This window comes from Agrilus planipennis, unplaced genomic scaffold (genome assembly GCF_000699045.2).
Source record: "Agrilus planipennis isolate EAB-ADULT unplaced genomic scaffold, Apla_2.0 scaffold71, whole genome shotgun sequence".
In the NCBI taxonomy this organism is placed as follows: Eukaryota; Metazoa; Arthropoda; class Insecta; order Coleoptera; family Buprestidae; genus Agrilus; species Agrilus planipennis.
Window position 1 is genome coordinate 641574 of NW_020439007.1, and position 18572 is coordinate 660145.

General features: G+C 30.8%; 5 protein-coding genes across 11 annotated transcripts in view; 2 read left to right on the forward strand and 3 right to left on the reverse strand.

Annotated features, from left to right (window-relative positions):
- Positions 1–308: 308 nt before the first annotated feature.
- LOC108732562 (ankyrin repeat and zinc finger domain-containing protein 1) lies at positions 309–9024 on the reverse strand. Its single transcript, XM_025976083.1, has 16 exons — positions 8860–9024; positions 7531–7624; positions 7267–7473; positions 7008–7159; positions 6643–6906; positions 6317–6542; positions 5328–5995; positions 5063–5209; positions 4690–4838; positions 2622–2743; positions 1891–2017; positions 1638–1770; positions 1190–1371; positions 925–1073; positions 522–729; positions 309–452 (listed from the first exon to the last, which is right to left on the reverse strand). The coding sequence occupies exons 2-10, from the start codon at positions 7619–7621 to the stop codon at positions 2629–2631; spliced, it is 2019 nt and encodes a 672-aa protein (XP_025831868.1). The 5' UTR covers positions 7622–7624; positions 8860–9024; the 3' UTR covers positions 309–452; positions 522–729; positions 925–1073; positions 1190–1371; positions 1638–1770; positions 1891–2017; positions 2622–2628.
- Positions 3377–4520, forward strand: LOC108732646. The gene is made up of 4 exons (XM_018463559.1): positions 3377–3658; positions 3734–3824; positions 3877–3995; positions 4058–4520. The coding sequence occupies exons 1-4, from the start codon at positions 3520–3522 to the stop codon at positions 4183–4185; spliced, it is 477 nt and encodes a 158-aa protein (XP_018319061.1). The 5' UTR covers positions 3377–3519; the 3' UTR covers positions 4186–4520.
- Positions 7890–8861, reverse strand: LOC108732645. Its single transcript, XM_018463558.2, has 3 exons — positions 8648–8861; positions 8336–8570; positions 7890–8229 (listed from the first exon to the last, which is right to left on the reverse strand). Exons 1-3 carry the CDS (start codon positions 8799–8801, stop codon positions 8124–8126), a joined length of 495 nt encoding a protein of 164 aa, XP_018319060.1. The 5' UTR covers positions 8802–8861; the 3' UTR covers positions 7890–8123.
- Positions 9025–9368: 344 nt separating the features above from the next.
- On the forward strand, positions 9369–13564 carry LOC108732609 (protein HID1). The gene is made up of 15 exons (XM_018463498.1): positions 9369–9505; positions 9617–9830; positions 10157–10308; positions 10363–10416; positions 10486–10685; positions 10806–11019; positions 11111–11308; positions 11368–11458; positions 11530–11760; positions 11826–11990; positions 12072–12472; positions 12750–12833; positions 12903–13063; positions 13146–13304; positions 13484–13564. The coding sequence occupies exons 1-15, from the start codon at positions 9440–9442 to the stop codon at positions 13545–13547; spliced, it is 2454 nt and encodes an 817-aa protein (XP_018319000.1). The 5' UTR covers positions 9369–9439; the 3' UTR covers positions 13548–13564.
- The window catches only part of LOC108732611 (glycoprotein-N-acetylgalactosamine 3-beta-galactosyltransferase 1-like), an 18979-nt gene continuing 12760 nt past the window's right edge, over positions 12354–18572 (reverse strand). For 6 of the 7 annotated variants that reach the window (XM_025976110.1, XM_018463504.2, XM_018463505.1 and 3 more), the window contains 7 exons: positions 17793–18148; positions 17538–17676; positions 17315–17474; positions 16925–17146; positions 16052–16247; positions 14047–14144; positions 12354–12437 (listed from right to left, as the gene is read on the reverse strand). In XM_025976110.1, coding sequence (XP_025831895.1) covers positions 16053–16247; positions 16925–17146; positions 17315–17474; positions 17538–17676; positions 17793–18148 — 1072 coding nt within the window. In that variant the 3' untranslated portion in view covers positions 12354–12437; positions 14047–14144; position 16052. Of the gene's footprint in view, positions 12438–14046; positions 14145–15208; positions 16248–16924; positions 17147–17314; positions 17475–17537; positions 17677–17792; positions 18149–18572 lie in introns of those variants that run through there. The other variant, XM_025976107.1, reaches the window with a different exon arrangement.

The following is an 18572-nucleotide window of genomic DNA, read 5'->3' on the forward strand; positions in this document are numbered from 1 at the left end:
GTCTGAAAGGAAGTAACGCTAGAGTAGACTCGCGAAAAGTGTATAAGACACTTTTAAGATCAACTAAATAGCTAAGCCCAAGGGAAGTCGTTCGGGGAGGCCCTCCCTAATTCCACAAGGGTGAGAAGAAACACACACGATAACGAAACGTTGAATCATGTAGAACTCGTAGGGTAAATGCAAAGCAAAATAGTAAGAATATGCAGTAAGCTAAGCAAAGAGGTAAGCAAGAGACATGTTAGACTATACTACAACTACTAAACGTGTTAGCTACTCTACTACTATATACAAAAAATAAAATAAGAACGTCTACCATCAACAATTAGTTTAAATAAAATGAACAAAATAAGCATGCAAAATAAAAACTAATTCAAATAAAATGAACGTCTAAGAACATGCAAGATAGAGAACTTTTTTAACTATGGGATCTTCTTTTCTTCTCCACCGTCGATCTGAAACAGACAGGGTGGTAAAAGATTAGTAATGAGAAATTAATAATGTTAATTGTGATGTATTCTCACCTTAATTAGCTGTAGAATGTAATGCTCAAGGGTTTACATAAACGAAATGCATTACCCTTTGCTGTTTCAGTGTTTTTCAGATACATTTCCATTTCTTCCATTGACTTCATAATGCTGCAAGGTAAAGACATCCACAGCAAACCACGCCCAAAAAAATGGAATGATTGTAGACGTCAACATCAACGCTCTCTCTCATTTGTCGACCAATCTGTAGAAATGGGCAAAAAAGCAAATTAATAAACAAGACACAAAATGAAGTAGACTCAGCTAAAAGCAAGTAAATCAGTAAAACTTTAAAATGGCAGATCTACCATTAATATGTGAAAGAAACAGCTGTATGTTCAAAACAAATATTTAATGAGATTCTTTCCTTTTCAATTATGTTAATAATGTTATTACTTACCAATTCATTGCCACAAATCCTTTCTTTAGCAACAGCTCACTGCTTCTATTTCCAGTATCAAAAAAGTATACTTCCGTCAGCTACTGCTGCATCTGAACGACTGCTAAACCACTGGCCACCATACAGTGGCGATGTTGTATGTAATGGTTCTGTAAATTTGTTAAAATATCAAATTAATAATCTGACGATGTCACGAAGACAAAGTTATAAGACAAACAATATGTAAATATATCTTCAACTGCTTGCAGGCTAATAATATACTTACTGGAATTAGAAATGGGCAGAAAGGATTTATTGTTATATAAATTTTGTGCACTGGAACTTTTTTTCGTTCTCTCTGCTTCCAATGGCAAAAAGGCACTCTCTGGCTTCTTTAATTTTAAACGAGAGAAGACTCCTACAGCATATGCCCCACGACATGTGGTGTCCATAATTTGCACAATGTTTCTGTAAAATGATTTGCTACAATAAACAGTATTCAAGTATACATGGTTTATTATAAATGTGACAGAATTGTAAAGTAATTGCAAATACTCCCTAAAGATGATATAAATAAATTACATTACTTAAATAATTTACATTTAGCAGCACTTTTTTTATACTGTTGTGAATATACTTACATTTATAATTAATTCGAAGAATTACTTTACAATAATGGTAACTTATTTATGCATTTTCTTCATACTGTATATGGTAAAAAAATTGTCACTTACTCTCATTTGTGTTTAGTGAATAGAAAATCAAAGGCTTCATTCTGGAGTGAAACAAAGACTGCCACAATCAACGGCCAACCACCGTAAATGACGTCCACATTTGTGTGATGTTGCCATTGGGATATTGCAAACGCTAGTACAAATTTAAGATTATTTAAGGTATTTTTATGAGAGTAATATGGTTTTCAAATTTTTTAGAATAAAAATAAAAAAATAAAATCATTAATTAATATTTAAAGGGGCATGTTCTTACCTACATACAATCTTTGAAGTCCAAAGGAAAACATGAATCCAGACAGTAGGTATTTATGTACTATGATATATGAAGCGTCTCTTCACAACAACAGAAGAAGCATTCCATATAATATTATGTGTTGTAACTGCAAAAAGATATTAAGTTAATTAGCTTACTTAAAATAAATACGAAAGATACTGATTGTGAGTTAAATACATAATATGTTATATAGTTAGTGTTTCTTTAGTCGAAAATAAAACATAACTTACATAAAGTTTTTCAATCAAAGAAAATTAAACTAAAAACTAAACATCTACCACAAAAAAAAATAAAGACCTCAAATAAATTACATGTAATCATTTTAACATAAGTATTTTATATTTTATTTTCTTAAAAATGCAAACACAATATATATTTTTAATAGATGATTCATTAGTATGTTCATAAAACGGCGCAACCTGAACTTCTTAATAGTGTAGACTACATATCAATTTATATATAAATTGTTACTAATATATTATCTGGTAATTTCTAACTATACAGTTCTTTTAATTAATGTACCACAAGAACTTTATTAAATTTTTATACTTTCAGCTTGTTTTATAATGAGGAAATTAATTTTTCAAAACTAAAAATTGAAAAATGAGTTAAAATTTTTTACTGGTTATTTTTAACCAACTATGACGTTCCTATAAGTATTGTAACACTTTAATTATTAAAGCAGTAATTTTTAGATAGTGAAATCTTACCATCTAATCATTCAAGTTGGAACGTAAAACAGCAAATGAAGAATGACATGGGCATAGGTCTGGTGGTTTTGGTAGAGGGTAGGCTCACAATCAACTTAATTTGTTGCCCTGTATCAGCCAAACTGTAAAAAGGGGAAAAAAATTATTATACCAATAAATTAATAGGGATGATAAAAATGTATACAAAACAACGATACACAGATGAAAATTTGGAACAGAAACAAATTCTGCAAAGGTTAATGAATTGTATTTTTATTTAGTTAATTAGCAATTTATCAAAATATAACACAAAAATCAAAAATCGTTTAAAACAGTCTTTTTAAATATCTACTAGATATCTTTTCTAGCAATGACACTCAATTTCTTTTAATTGTTAAATTTTCTCATCATTTACAAAAATCACTGAACCAGTTTTTTCTATTTTGATATTAATAATTTTATAATAAACATCACTGTACCCTAACAAAATAACATGATGACAGCATGCATAGATAACATGAAGAACACAGTGCAAGAATGCATTAATAGAAATACAAAACAAGCAGAATTCCATAGAAACGAGGAGATCAATTTAAAGTCCCAGCGTACCATCTTTTGTACTTAACACAAAAAGTCTTAATACGTATCTGTTTACAACAAAAAAAAACTTATTTTCTTCATAGTTACAAAAAACATATTTACGTTGCTGAAAAATAATTTAATTTATAGTAAATGCATATGAACACTTATGTGCTAGTATGTATTATATAGACACTATTACAATGAAGGCAGATAACTTGAAAATGTATGATGTATCTATAGTATTTTTATACCTGTCAGATAGAACTATTTAAGGTTAAAATAGTAGGTAGTAGAATTTTAGAAGTATAATTTTCTTTCGTAAAATTACATCAAAATAATGAGTTGTAAGATAATGTATGCGTTTCGTGGTTGGATAGCATTTGTGGCTTTTATGGATTTAGGAACGACCGTACGAAGTTACATTGAAAAGCGATCATTTCTAAGTAATTTCACATCGGACTCGAATTTCGTTGATGGAAAGTATCACGATCGAAACAGTTTCGTTTAAAGTTTATGTTACTAACTAAAATTTTTTTAATGTTTGTTTTTAGAGGAGTATACGACTTCTAGAATTCTCGGAATGTTTTCAGTATTGAAGGCTATAGTTTTAATACACTGTACTCTGTACATTCATTACAAACCGTAAGTGTTTTACATCAAAAACAAGCCTTTTCAAACTGTAAAACATTTTTAGAGTTGTTAGTTTGGGAGCCTTCTCGATTTTACTGTCTGTTCTATTATATCTTTCAGAGACATTATACTTTAGAGCAGCTACTTTAAGTTTCTATGTTACTTTTCCTTGTATTTTAAACAGTAAGTATTGTTATTATTAATTTGATATTAAATATATTTATTTTGGCCTTTTCTTATTGCAGTAGTGACTTTATGCGGTTTGATGTATTTGCCTGCTCATTTAAAAATATGGGAACTGCCTAGTGAAATCGATGAGAATTTAAAAAACAATGTAAATTCCTTTAAAAAGAAAAGGCGAAAAAACAATTAATTGATAGATAAGGTGGATTAATAAAATGGTAAATACATGACACTGTCCTAACCATTAAGAGCTGAAAAAGTTTTAATTGGACAGTGAAATTTTTGACTTGTTTGCACAAAATAAACCTTGAATCAAGTACTTTCTTGGTGGTTGGTATAGAAGAATTTACCTTGAGAATGAATACATTGTAATAGAGTTTCTAGTAGAACTCTAACACTAGGAGTGCATTTTGATATGTGCCTTTTTTAGATTAACAAAAAATGTTTGCAGAATTAATCTAAGAAGCAGTGTTAATATGCAGTTAATAGATTAATAAATGAGTTGAATCTCGCCCATTTCTCTTATTATGTATTATTTACTAATCAAAACTACAAATAAGAAAAAGAGAGAATTTTGGAGTGTTTAAAAGACAGACTGCACTTGACTCAAAGTTCAAATTTATTAAATAATTAATGAATTAAAACAAACAAGTTAAGAAAATTTTAACAGGAGAATTTTATAGGATTTTTATACCTGTGAGCCTTTAAACAATCCACGGAGCAAAACAAGTTTCCACAATACTCGAATGGGACTTTACCGGTAATGTCGGCACCACATAGGAAACATCGGACCATTACAGAACCCCCTTTATTCAGTATTCTTCTTTCGGCAGCTAAAGCCATCTAAAAATTATCATTAAAAAAATTAAAGTCAACAACTCTTAAAAAGATTTAAAAGAGGTAAAAAAGTCTTACATTACTTGTATAAAATCATTAACGATTCCTTAATATTATTTATTTTGCCATAAATATATTTTTTTAAAGTGCTTTTAGTGGAGAAATTTATAGTTATTATATTTTACGTAAAATAACACTAGTTTGAAAGAGTATTATTTAATATATTTTACCTTTTCTCTGTCACTTAAGTTCAGAAATCTTTGTCTTTCGGCTTCCTCTTCCCCTTTCAATTTATTTTCCAAATCTTTTGCTTTCTTTTTGTCTCTTTTCATTTTTTTTCGGGCCTTTTTCTTCTCTTCATTTTCTTCAATCGTTTCCTTAACCAAAGGAAAATTAATTTTTAAATTAAATACTAACAAACTTTATACACATATAACGATATTTCATGTTTTTTGACTCTATATGATAAAAACCGGAAATATAAATTGTATTTACCAAATAGTTACGCATTTCTGGATGCGTTTTCGCAAATTCCTTGAAGATATCTCGCACAGCTTTACTTTGGGTGCATGCATAAGGAGTTTGTTGTCTAGAATTTTTTAAGCATGGATTGGCCCCATTTTCTAATAGGAATAGCACAATTTCAGGTTTTTCGTTTTTAGCTGCTATATGCAATAACATGTTGCTATCTTCATCCAACACTAGATTTATTGCATTACCTACTTTTTCTTTTTCACTTGTTTCTTCGTTTTTTGTCTTGTCACAAAGATATGACTTTAGCTTCTCTAAGTCACCATTAGCGATAATGGTCACAATTTCATTTTTTTCTTGCGCCTCTTGTTTTTTCAATTGCGATTTAATATTAATTTTTGGCTTTTTCTTTTTTTTCTTTCGGTGTCGTTGCCGTTCTTCAGGTGTTAAACTATCATCAAATTCTTGAAATGACTCCTCAAAACCTACATTATGATCTGTAGATACCAATTCGATGGCATCTTCAGAACTGTTGTCCGAAGGTGAAGGTGACGATGGACATGGATCAGGCCGATTGGCTCCTTCGCGAGATTTAGAGCGATTTACTTTTTTCGAATTTTGTTTTCTCTTTATAGCTTCGGCTAGATTAAGTTTCTGATCGAATATCCACTGTAGCGTTACTTGTTCTGATTCTATAATTTGCAAACTTATGATTACTAAAATTAATTTTACTTTCTTTTGAAAAGGTTTGACATTCTGTAATTGATTTCTTTTGTAACTGAACAATTTTTTTGTCTAAGTCAAAATTGTAAAATTTTTTACTAAACGAACACAGCTAATAAGATAAAAACTATTTAATAACAAATTAAATTAAACCAATTTAAACTGATTCATTCAAAAATAACTCTATTTAAAAACAATTTATTTTCATTGAAAAACTTTTACTTTACTTCATTGTTAACTAGAAATCTATTTTATGTGACTATCCTTACTGATTTAGAAATTCTACTTACCGTAAGTTGCAGCTGTTGTTAACAGATAAAAAATTCGTTTTACTTCGGAAAATGTGGCTTTTCTAGTAGAAAGTGGAATACTACGCACTCGTGAATCCATACGATCTAATATTGGCTTTTTGCCTCCAAAAAGAACTGACTGATTATATGGTCCGGGAGCTTTATAGAAGATGACATCACACTTTTCAATATCTTCTGACCACTGGTTGGTGATATCGCTGACATGCTAAAACATAACAACTATAGTATACTACATGTGCATAGCCCTGGCCTACACAAGCTCTACTTCCACATTGGTTTTGATCCTTGTCCTGTTTTATTATTACCTGTTTTAATGCTTGTTCGTTATATCGTCTAAGGGATGATCCGGCACTTTTGGGATGAGATCCTAAACGATTATCACACGCGCTTTGGGACCCTCCCTGTCCAGCCCTTACAGTATAACAGTGGAATGTTTTGTGCTTGATCGGATTGGTACCTTCGAAAATGGCTCCGGAAAAACGACCACCGCCTAACATAAAAACTCCGCAAAGGGTCTTCTCGTTGTATTTTTCCAAACGTTCCTTAACATTTACATCTGCAGAGATCTCCTTTGAAATAAAAGAAGGAAATTATGATTTTCAGAAGAAAAAAAACGTGGAGGTATACTTATTTTTTCACAAGTTAAAAAATTTGATATATTTAAAGTTACCTTTTTGTGAAAAATTAGACATTGATATAACGATACAACAAGATCACTAGACGTCTTAAGGAACACCTTCCCTTGACTTGTCAGCAATTCATCTTGTAAATCGAAGTTTTCCGAATCACTTTCTGAACTGGATGTGCTTGCTGATGATTTTTCTGTAATTACATATTTTCGATTTATGTAAACACTTCACTCCAAAAACGTCAACATCAAATGTTGTCAAAGGACAATTTTAAGGATAATTTTACATTTTATAGTTTACCTAATTCGTCATTGAACTGCTCCAATGTAAGGGGATCTCTTGAACGTGTAGCTTGTCTTAAATTGTACCTATGCCAATCAGATTTATAGTGTGCCCTTTGTTCAGTAATGTCTTTCAATTCTATATTACAATGCGAACAAGATAAAATGTTTGGATCAGTTTGGAAAACCTCTACTTCTTTAACTGGTTTATTTTTTAATTCTGCAACTGTAAAAAAAATACATAATGAGTAATTTTTGCTTTTTTGTAACTTTGTTATTGTACCTTTCTGATCTGTTACATCAAGTTTAAGAAAACTTATTCCATCCTTTACAAGGTCTTTGAATTTCAGGTCGAAAATACTTATGCTGGCCATTTTCTAAAATCAAAATTTACTTTTCCAAAAAAATTCAAATGTATATATAAAAAAATTAAAGTNTAAAATCAAAATTTACTTTTCCAAAAAAATTCAAATGTATATATAATAAATAAACTATGCTACAGATGCAAAGAAAAAAGATTCCTTTTTTCATTAAAAATAACCGATTAACAGCAGGTATGTAATAATAGTACAATTTGCTTTCAATAATTTTAATTTTTACAGTTATACATAAATAAATTATTAATAATAAATATGTATGAGGTATAAAAAACATTAAAAAAATACAAATAGCAAATAGCTGCACATACTTAATTGTTATTCAGAACAAGAGAAATTAATTATTTATTCAAAACATGACTAAAAATAAAATTAATGTTAAAAATACTTAAAAAAATACATACATAGTTAGCGTTTTGTACATTAAAACAATGTAATTTCTTACAACTAATATTAATATACTGTCAATTGTAAATTTAATTTGAACATTGCAGTTGAATTAGAATTGTATGTAAATTTCTTTTACATACATGTAGGTAAATACAAAAATACCTACTATTACAGCAAAAAGATAGTTCAAATGGAACGTGTGACCTGACTGTAACCTACAACAAAAAGCATTCAAATGCATACACTAATTTCAGCTCCTCCTTGTAAAGCAATTTTAAATGTAGTTGTAAATGGTAAAAGGTAGCACTTAAAATTACTTACTTGTATTTAGATGGTGATAAGGGACTAGGTGGTTGCACACCTGGTACTCTGGAGTCCAAATAAACAATCAACCATGTAAACCACGTAGTAGCTAATCCACAAATTGCAGGAAACCAAATTTGACTATATTTTGCCACAGTTTTCCATGTGTGTCTCATCATCAGCTCTCCTTCTGTAGTTAATGTTCCATGCTTGAATAGTTGCTTTTCAAAAACTAATGAATATAGTTCATCACCTAAAATTCGAAAATTTTATTGCTGTAAATCAGTAAGATCAAAATATTAATAAATAGATTTATATATTAGTACTTACGATTTCCATGAAACAATTTCCCAGTGATTACTATCAATGATAAAATTAGCCCATATAAGGCTAATTTCCACTCACTTAACTTTTCTTCTTCATCTTTAAAGTCCGATTTACGAGGCGTTGAATAATTATACCGAATTGCATCATACGATGTCATAGTTTTAAATAAATATTCAAAACGATAATAAGAACTTTTGAAATAAAATTTTACTAACCTTTTGTAATGGAATGAAAGTTTATACGGATAGTATTTCCAGTTTGTTTCTAACTAATTTATTACAGCAATATATATGGTTCAATTTGGATATTAAGGAAAATATGTGACCTAAATTTAACGAAAACAATGAGACACAACATTAAGAGGTTTTGTTATGTATTATTTCATAGATAATATTATGTTATACGGTCATACCATAGATACGAGTATCATATCACAAATAAGATGTATTCAGTTACTCATTCATTATCATTCATAAGTTCTTACTCTTATTATTACTAGTTTCACTATATTGTATTTTGTATTCACTTATTATTATTTATAATTAATCGCACAAGTGACCTAGTCATAAGTTTATAAAAACAACGCATCTCACGCGAGTTAATGTCATTTAAATAATAGGGTAAGGTTGGTAAGGCACTTTTTCGATCTATATTTCGGAGTATGTAGTTTGAACACTTCTAATTTTTCGCTAAAGAGAACAATAGCCACCATAAAAAAATATGACAAGCTACAAACTAGTGCTGCACATAACCTCAAAGTTTAGACTTTTTGGCAGTTATTGGCAAAACAAAAACATGGGGAACGCAGACACAAAATTAAATTTTCGAAAAGCTGTAGTGCAACTGACAACCAAAACTGAGGTAATTCAAATAATTTCCTAGTTATATTATTCAGTTAGCAAATAAGAATATTATTATCTCATGTAACATATTTCAAAAAATCGATACCTGACGTACTTATCTTGACTATAGGCAATAGATGCGAACGACGATGCCTTTTGGGAACAGTTTTGGTCAGAAAACGTTACAAATGTGCAGGATATTTTTGCGTTAATACCTGCAGCTGAAATAAGGACTATGAGAGAGGAGGCACCTGCAAATTTGGCGACATTATGCTACAAAGCAGTTGAAAAGATAGTAAAAGCAGTTGATAACAGCTGTAGAACTCAACGAGAACAACAAACAGGTATTTTAAAGATAATTGTATTAGAAAGACAACTATCTATTAAAAATTGAAGACAATAGAACTTTTAATCTATTTGACACAATAAGCAATTATAAACTCATTATTCATAATTATTATCACAAAAAGCGTTAATAGTAGCTTGAAAAATAACAGTTACACCTAATTTTAAGTTTATTTATGCATAACATTAATGTATTTAAAATATTGAATTTATATAGAATTGGTATTGTGAGGCACTTTTATACATATATGTGTAAACATAAAGTTAATTCAGTTGGAGTTTTTAAATTTAATTATTATTGCTTAATTAGGACTTTTTTTTTCAGTATTGAACTGCGTACGTCTTTTGACTCGCCTAATGCCCTACATATTTGAAGACCCTGAATGGAGAGGATTTTTTTGGTCTTCTTTGCCAAGTCAAAATGATGAAGAAGATGAATCTATACCACTTGCACAGTCTCTTTTGAATGCCATTTCTGCAAGTTCTTTCTTATTTTTCTAAATTTACCTGTTAACATTGTATTTTTTACAGGATTTGTTATTTTGTCCAGACTTTACTGTTGTGGGAAGTCGTAAATCGGGTCCAGTAAGATCACATTCTTTTACATATAATATTTATTTGAACTGTGTATAAAATAATCTCTTTTCTTCTAAGGATAAGGCAGAAGATCTGTCAGCAATAGACAGCTGCGAGTATATTTGGGAAGCAGGTGTTGGTTTTGCTCAGTCGCCCCCGAGAGTCCAAACTTTTGATTCTAACCGTACCGAACTTTTAACGTTCCTTTTGACATGCTTCAGCGAAACCATGTATCAGCCACCTACAGATATAGCCCAAAATCCAAACAAATGGATTTTGTAAGCAAATAATTTTCCATAAACCATTCAATAACTTATTTTGGCTGCCTCGTCTTTTGTGAACACTTTTTTTGCTGAGTTCAGGGAATCAAGCAAATAATTTGGACTTTTTTATTGCAGATATTTTACTTCTTCTGAAAATAGACATGCTCTTCCCTTATTTACGTCCCTATTAAATACAGTCTGTGCTTATGACCCTGTGGGCTTAGGAGTGCCTTATAATCATTTAATCTTCAATGATTCTTTAGAACCCCTTGTAGAGGCAGCTCTACAAATATTGATAGTAACACTGGATCATGATACGAATCCTGCCAATGTTTGTGACACTGAGGAGGTAAGCAAAATCAACCAAATTTAAGAGGTATCTTTAACAATTAAAGCGGAGGAGTAGAACATTTATTAATTAGTGTTAATATTTTTGTTAGTCCTCTGCCCCAGACAATCTCTTCATTAACTACTTGAGTCGAATACATAGAGACGAAGATTTTAATTTTATTTTGAAAGGGGTAACAAGACTGCTTAACAACCCATTGGTTCAAACGTACTTGCCCAATTCGACCAAAAAAGTACATTTTCACCAAGAACTTTTGATATTCTTTTGGAAAATATGCGACTACAACAAGGTAATCAACTGTTTTTCTAACTGCTTTGTTTAAAAATTAATACTTTTTTCTGTTTACAGAAATTTTTATACTTTGTACTGAAAAGTAGTGATGTACTGGACGTATTAGTTCCTATTTTGTATCACTTGAATGATTCTAGAGCTGATCAGTGTAAGAATTTGTAATTGCATTAATTAATAGCAATGTGAGAACAATTTATTTTATTTTGATTTGGTTTACAGCCAGAGTTGGTCTGATGCATATTGGAGTATTTATACTTTTGTTACTGTCCGGTGAGCGTAATTTTGGGGTAAGATTAAATAAGCCTTACACCGCAACTGTTCCCATGGATATTCCCGTATTCACCGGGACACATGCAGATCTCTTAATTATAGTTTTTCATAAGATTATTACGACTGGTCATCAACGACTTCAGCCGCTTTTTGATTGTCTACTTACCATCTTAGTTAATGGTGAGTCATACAGTTTTACTATAAATATCGTAATTTACTTACTTGTTTTTAATTTTTATTTCCAGTTTCACCGTATTTGAAGACGTTATCGATGGTAGCGAGTACTAAGCTTCTCCACCTTCTTGAGGCATTCAGCACCCCATGGTTTCTTTTTTCGTCACCTACAAATCATCATCTTGTATTCTTTCTACTAGAAATATTCAACAACATAATACAATATCAGTTTGATGGTTAGTATTCTTTATTAAGCATCTTTCCTGATATTTTGATAAAATCAGTTAGGACTTTCACTGTTTCCTTTTTTTTTTCAGGTAATTCTAATCTGGTCTACACCATTATACGTAAACGACAAGTGTTTCATAGTCTTGCTAACTTACCCAGTGACTACAGTAGTATTGCCAAATCTTTGAATAAAAGGTCAAAACGGCCGGCCCTTTCTAATGCAACGAGTCACGAAAGTATATCCGAGATAGCCATGGAAGGATCGCATCCAGCGTTACCAGCTGAACCGGGTACACTAAAGGCAACACTGGCTGCAACCCCCCAAATAACCCAGATGACCGAAAAAGAATCTGCCCATCCCATCACTTCGCACATGGAACAGGTTAATTTGACCAACGGTATAACAACTCTCAGCTTGAACTCCCCGGAAAAGGGTGGAGGAGACGACTCTGCTCCTGAAGAGGGAAAAGATGAAGTCAGTAACAGTCAGGTAATTTATCAATTTAAAACCACGTGATTCTTTCTGAGTTAAAAAAAATATTAGATGGGTATACAAGGGGGGGGGGACTCTTGGAGTTATATCCTTCCTAAGAGTTGAAGAACTTGTTTAATTTTGCACACCTAAATAGGTCAAAGTTATGTAGTATATTTTTTAGAATTATTTCTTGCTTGTAGTCCCTTCCATTTTCATGCACTGAATTTTTGAGTCAAGATAATTACTATTTGTAATTATGTACGTCTTAATTAATATTTATTTTATTTTTTAGCCTTCCTCACCAGAAATAAAACAGAAAGAGATTTGCATCCAGTCAAAAGAGTCTTTAAGCAGTGTGAAGCCTAGTATACAAACAGTACGTTACTTCTTTAAGTCGATCGGGAGAAAGTTTATTAAGTAGTAATTATTTTTTTGTGGTTTTTAGCGAAATAGTCTTCGCGTAAGTTCTTCAGTAGAAAAATCAAACGGTCAGTGGGTTCCAACAGGCGAATGGGTTCACTCCTGGAAGAGTAAACTACCATTACAAACGATTATGAGACTTCTTCAGGTTTTGGTGCCGCAAGTTGAGAAGATTTGTATAGACAAGTATGAAACTGAATATTTTGAAAATATTGCTGTATGTACGTAGAATAATTACGTTAAAAATTTGCTTTGTTTTTCGTTGCAGAGGCCTAACTGATGAGAGTGAAATACTGAAATTTCTGCAACACGGCACTCTGGTAGGTCTGTTGCCTGTTCCCCATCCGATTTTGATAAGAAAGTATCAAGCTAACGCCGGTACTACCACTTGGTTTAGGACCTACATGTGGGGTGTTATTTATTTAAGGTAATCATTTATTTTATATCATTCGGGTTAAATAACTAAAACTGTACAATATATTTTATGGATTATATATCAGGATATAGTATTATTCACTGAATGTTTTGTCATTAACTAACCGAAGTTTATACACGAGTTACACATTAGATTTGAGACGTAAGTGCTATAATTTTTATACTTTTTAGAAATGTTGATCCTCCCGTATGGTATGATACTGACGTGAAACTTTTTGAAATACAAAAGGTCTAAGAAGTCTGAAGGGCAAATAAAAAGTGAAAGGGTATTTTACGTAATCACTGCATTTATTGTCGACGTATAATTGCTTAAAGATCTACCGATGTCGACTATCTTAAGAGTTTGTTGTTAATTTTAAGAATGAAAACAAAATATTTATCTTGTACGTTGTAATTTATACTAATTATTTATTTTTACGTTTCTTGTTAGAAAATGTGCACTTAATTTAGTTAATAAAATCACATGAAGAGTGTAAATGTTGTTTCATTTTAAATGAAAACCAGGTCCTTTGTAATACATAAAACAATTATCTACAAATAATCCAAAAATTGAAAATCTACGGATTCACGTTCAGAAAGAGTGCGGCACAATCGTCACACGGTTCGCGCGTGTTTGAGATAACATTTATTTGTCTTATGTCTCTCTAAGTAAATAAATATGAACGAATGGCATTGGTGGTGTATTGAGAATACTGAACGATATTTAAAATTACCTTATAAGCTAATTTAATTACCTTGGAAATAAGGAGTACAATCGTTTCTTGTTCTGCGATCTAAATTGGTTTTACCTCTTGTTTGCCATTTTCTCCCTTAGTCCTTGACGAATGGGCATCTAATGTGAAAAATATAATACTATATACAGCTCTATTTCAGGTCATTTATGTATTTTAAATGTTAAATAACTATATTTACACCAACGCAAAAGCCGCTTTATTTAACAGGTAATAAGCTATAAAACAGCAAAGTACAAGTTTATAAACTTACCTTTTATTGCCCAAACATTTTTTAATTATTATAGGAATCGTTCAGGTGATAAGAGTTTATAAGATAATACTTTGTGAGAATTTACAATCNAAAATTTATTTGCATAAAAAATCATGCTGTACCATTATTCAGCTTGCTTTAAATGGGTTATGTTATAAATAAACAATAAAATTACTATAGATACTAGTACACAATTAAAAAATATCATAGACTATTTTTTTCACGTTGAACTGTGGATGTGGCTAAGGTGCCCAGCGTCGCTGTACTATCTAGATTTAGATCTTATTATACCTTTTATAACAACACGTTCTTGTTTTGAAATTGTATCAGTTTTATCTAATACAATGGAAAGGTGTTGTTACAAGTCACTTTTTTGTTGTGCTTATAAATTTATTTTTTATTTGTCAAGTGTCTAAGTATGCAATCAAGTTTGTCAGTTAATCGTTCTAATCAACGTCATTCCTTTTTATATTGAAGAATTGTGAAAATTTTTAGTGAAAATACAATTTTCAAAAGAGAAAAACAAAATACGAAGAAAACCTTTCATAATTTGCCAAACACACGGACATTTAATAAACAGAAACGTATTTTAGATAAGAAACAATGTCTTCATATTCTATAGTAAGACGTCACAAATGGTAAGATATCTTTCAAAAATATTCGTTAAAATTTCCAAAAAGATACAAGGGAGTCAATTTTTTAACTAAAACTAATTAATACAAGTAGCGTTTTACGGTAACTATTGCGCAGAAACTACCTAATTACGGGGACTACTTTTTCTCTATGTTGTCAAACATTATTTACCAGTGTTTACAATGAAATTTGAATTATTCTAACAATCCTAACGGTTGAGTGAATGAGGTTAATTTTAGTGTTTTTGTATGAGGTTTTCTTTATTAACTAATCTTTGAGATACGATATTCCGTCAGTAATTATAATTACATAAAAAAAAAGCAAAATGAGATTCTTTATCGTTACTACTATTTCTTCACTAATAATAAAGTTTTTTAAATGTATTGTAAGGACGTTTAGTCAAAAATCGTTCCACGAAAAAAGTACATTCGAAAATAAATGTTAATATCAAATAAGTTATAAATAAGATCCCAATGGCTAAGAAGGTAATTTACCAACTACTTTTTCTAAAATACATTTTTATAGAAATCAATTGCATGAATGCTCGCAAAAAATACACAAATGTATATATATGTACATAAAAATGCAGCATTTTAACTAACTAGTTATCAAAGAGTAAAAAAAATGGACAAAAAACCACGTATAAATAATAAATCCTTCCTTATAGATAAAGTTAATATAAATGGCACTTAAAATTGGAAAAGGAATAAGAATTGATATTAATTTTAGTATTTGCACAGCCAAATGACTAAATGTACCGCATCAATCACAAAAGACTGCATTAAAGAGAATTTTATAATTAAAAATATGAAATTATGAATTTTAATGCACCTATATAAATTTTGTAATCTAATACTTGATCATATTTTAAGGCCAAAATGAATTTAAACATTATCTTTAGGTTTCAAGTTAAATGATATCGTAAATGTCATAAAAAATTAAATAAATAATTAATGGCAACTGTTCCAAAAATAAAATAATGTCGTGGTGGGAATGTTTTTTGAAGCTTTAAGATATTTTTAATTACAAGTACGAGTGAGTGATTTTTTTGTCTTTAAATCTTTGGTAAAATATCGAGATTTCCGTGTTTTTAATAATATTTATAATAAATACGGTACCTACTTTAATTATTTTGTGCAATAGTAGACTTGTTGTCCTTATCACTGAGTGAGATTCCATCGGGATGACTAGAAGACAAGGTGACATGGTAGGTGATACCGTACGGTCTCAAATGATATATTAAATACTCGAGCACGTACATTTGATTAGGGCTGACGTAATGAAACGACACTGCATTGTCTGAACAACATTCCATGCCCTGCAATACAAAATAAATACATTTTCTTTCTTGCAATATTACTTTACTAGCTAAACCAATTCATATCACATCACACATCGTTAACACTACATTAAAGCTTAGTGTTATCCTTTAACATTTTATAAATAACATGTCACTTTCAAATAGTGCAGTAAATCTTCTGTAATAAACTTCTTTCATTTATATTTACTATCTGTGTTGTTGTTTTATTTGAGTATCTTTTTCCTTCATTTATAGCGTCATTGTTAAGTTGTTGCAGATCCAGTAGAATTTTGATTATAAACCGATTACATTTTAATGAGACATATACTAACAGCACAAAATTTTAAACAGTAAATTATATTTTATTAATAATTAATTGACCGTCATTGACAACGCTTCGCTTGACTAATGTATGCAACAAGGATATAGAAGGTGTACGTTGGGTTGCATACGATTTTAAAATTTAAGTCTTGAAAACGGTATTTACCCGAAATGACACAAATGCAATATGGGATTATTTATGGATTAAAAAGTCAGACAAAAACATTATAATATTCCCCCAGTTAATGATTAGCGTTAAAAAGTATTGTTTGTAGCTTCTAAAATAAAAAAAAGATTTCTGTCTCATTTTTCATGTTATAACAAGGGGACGTTTTTGATAGCATTCCAATACCCCTCCCCTCTTAATTTCTTACCTCCTTACTATCATAGTAAATGTATTTCCAGTACCAAAACTCTTTTGAGACATGACCAGGGATAAGATGGTGTTCTGGTACAAAAGGGAAAAATCTGCCTCTTCCATGACTATCTCTGGAATCACCAGCTTTCACATGAACTGCTTCCATACATTTACCCAATTCTACGTCTTCACTGCCTCGATCACCTCGATAACAGTGTGTGGCATTGTGCAATCCCATCTTAATAAACAATAAATAAACTTTTTAAAATACTTTACCTAATGATGCATAAAAATCGTTTATGTGATAATGTAACAATTTCCTATTCCTTGTTCCTTTGCAAGATAATTACCTATCATAAATTTCATGAAAATAACCATAATAAAAACATCAATACAATTCGCGTACCTCAATAAAACGTTTTACTGCTTCCCTACTTAGTACATAACCAGCTCCTCCACTCATGTAGCCTTGTTTGACAAATTGTTTAAAACGACAGCCGAAGTATATGGGATCGGATGTATTGTACGGTTTCAGCATGTATCTTAAGTTTTCTAATATCACAAAACTAAAAGAAAAAACTTTAGTTGTAAAAATATTCAGTTCACAATTTGTATATATTTTTACTTACGTATCATCATCAGCTTTAAGAAACCAATCGGCCTTATCTAAGTAATGTTTGTAAATGTATTTGAACGCTTCTTTGGTTTTCGCCCAAAGAAAATCTCTTTCTTCCTTCACCGACAGGGCAATCGCTGGCAATGATTCATCTTGAAATAAAACGCTAAATGCCAATTACATGTTTTAATTTACTTTATAAAACAAGCATTCGGTCCCTTTTACGGTATGGATATGATATTGAGCTTGAATAAAAATATTTTTTTACCTTCTGCGGTGCTCATAAAAAGCAAAATGTTACACCTCTTTCCCCACGTATTCTTCACATGCCTCGCCTTCTTCTGATGGTTCTTCGGTTGGGTCATGACCCAGCATAAAACCCGAACTTTCCTAGTTAAGTTATCAGCCACGGAGGTGTCCTCCATGTTATGAAACTCTTCCTCATGATTGTGAACACCCGGGTCATAGGTGGGACCCTCTGCGTACTCCAGCTGACTGCTGTAATGAGCGTCGTTTAAATTCAACTTAAGGGCCCCCATGGGTATGAGACTGACGTAGGCCAACATGAAACCGCATGCCATACCCATCAGCAAAGCCACCAACACATTTTTTGTAACCGTCATTCTAAAACAGAAAATAAATATGAGGAACTGGGAGACATTTCTTCGAACAATGTTTCTTTGAATTACAATCTTTTTTATTATACAAATAAAGGGAGTTCAAGGAAACATGACTTCTTTCCCCAAAAATTTATTGTTAGTTATTTAAGGTACTAACTTTAAATGACCATTAGTAAATTTTTAAAGAACAATAAATATCAGTAAATTACTATATATGTATACTCCTTGAGCCTCAATAAATTTTTAACTGCAATCATTTTTTATATTTATTTTTTAACATCACCAATGTTTGAGTTAATTTCTAATTGCTACTTTTAATATTATGAATCTTTCTCGATCGCCTCCCTGGGCAACAACAGATTTTGTGAGCTCTCATACGGGTAATACCAAAACATAGAACACCTTTTTTACTGGAAAATTTTAAATTT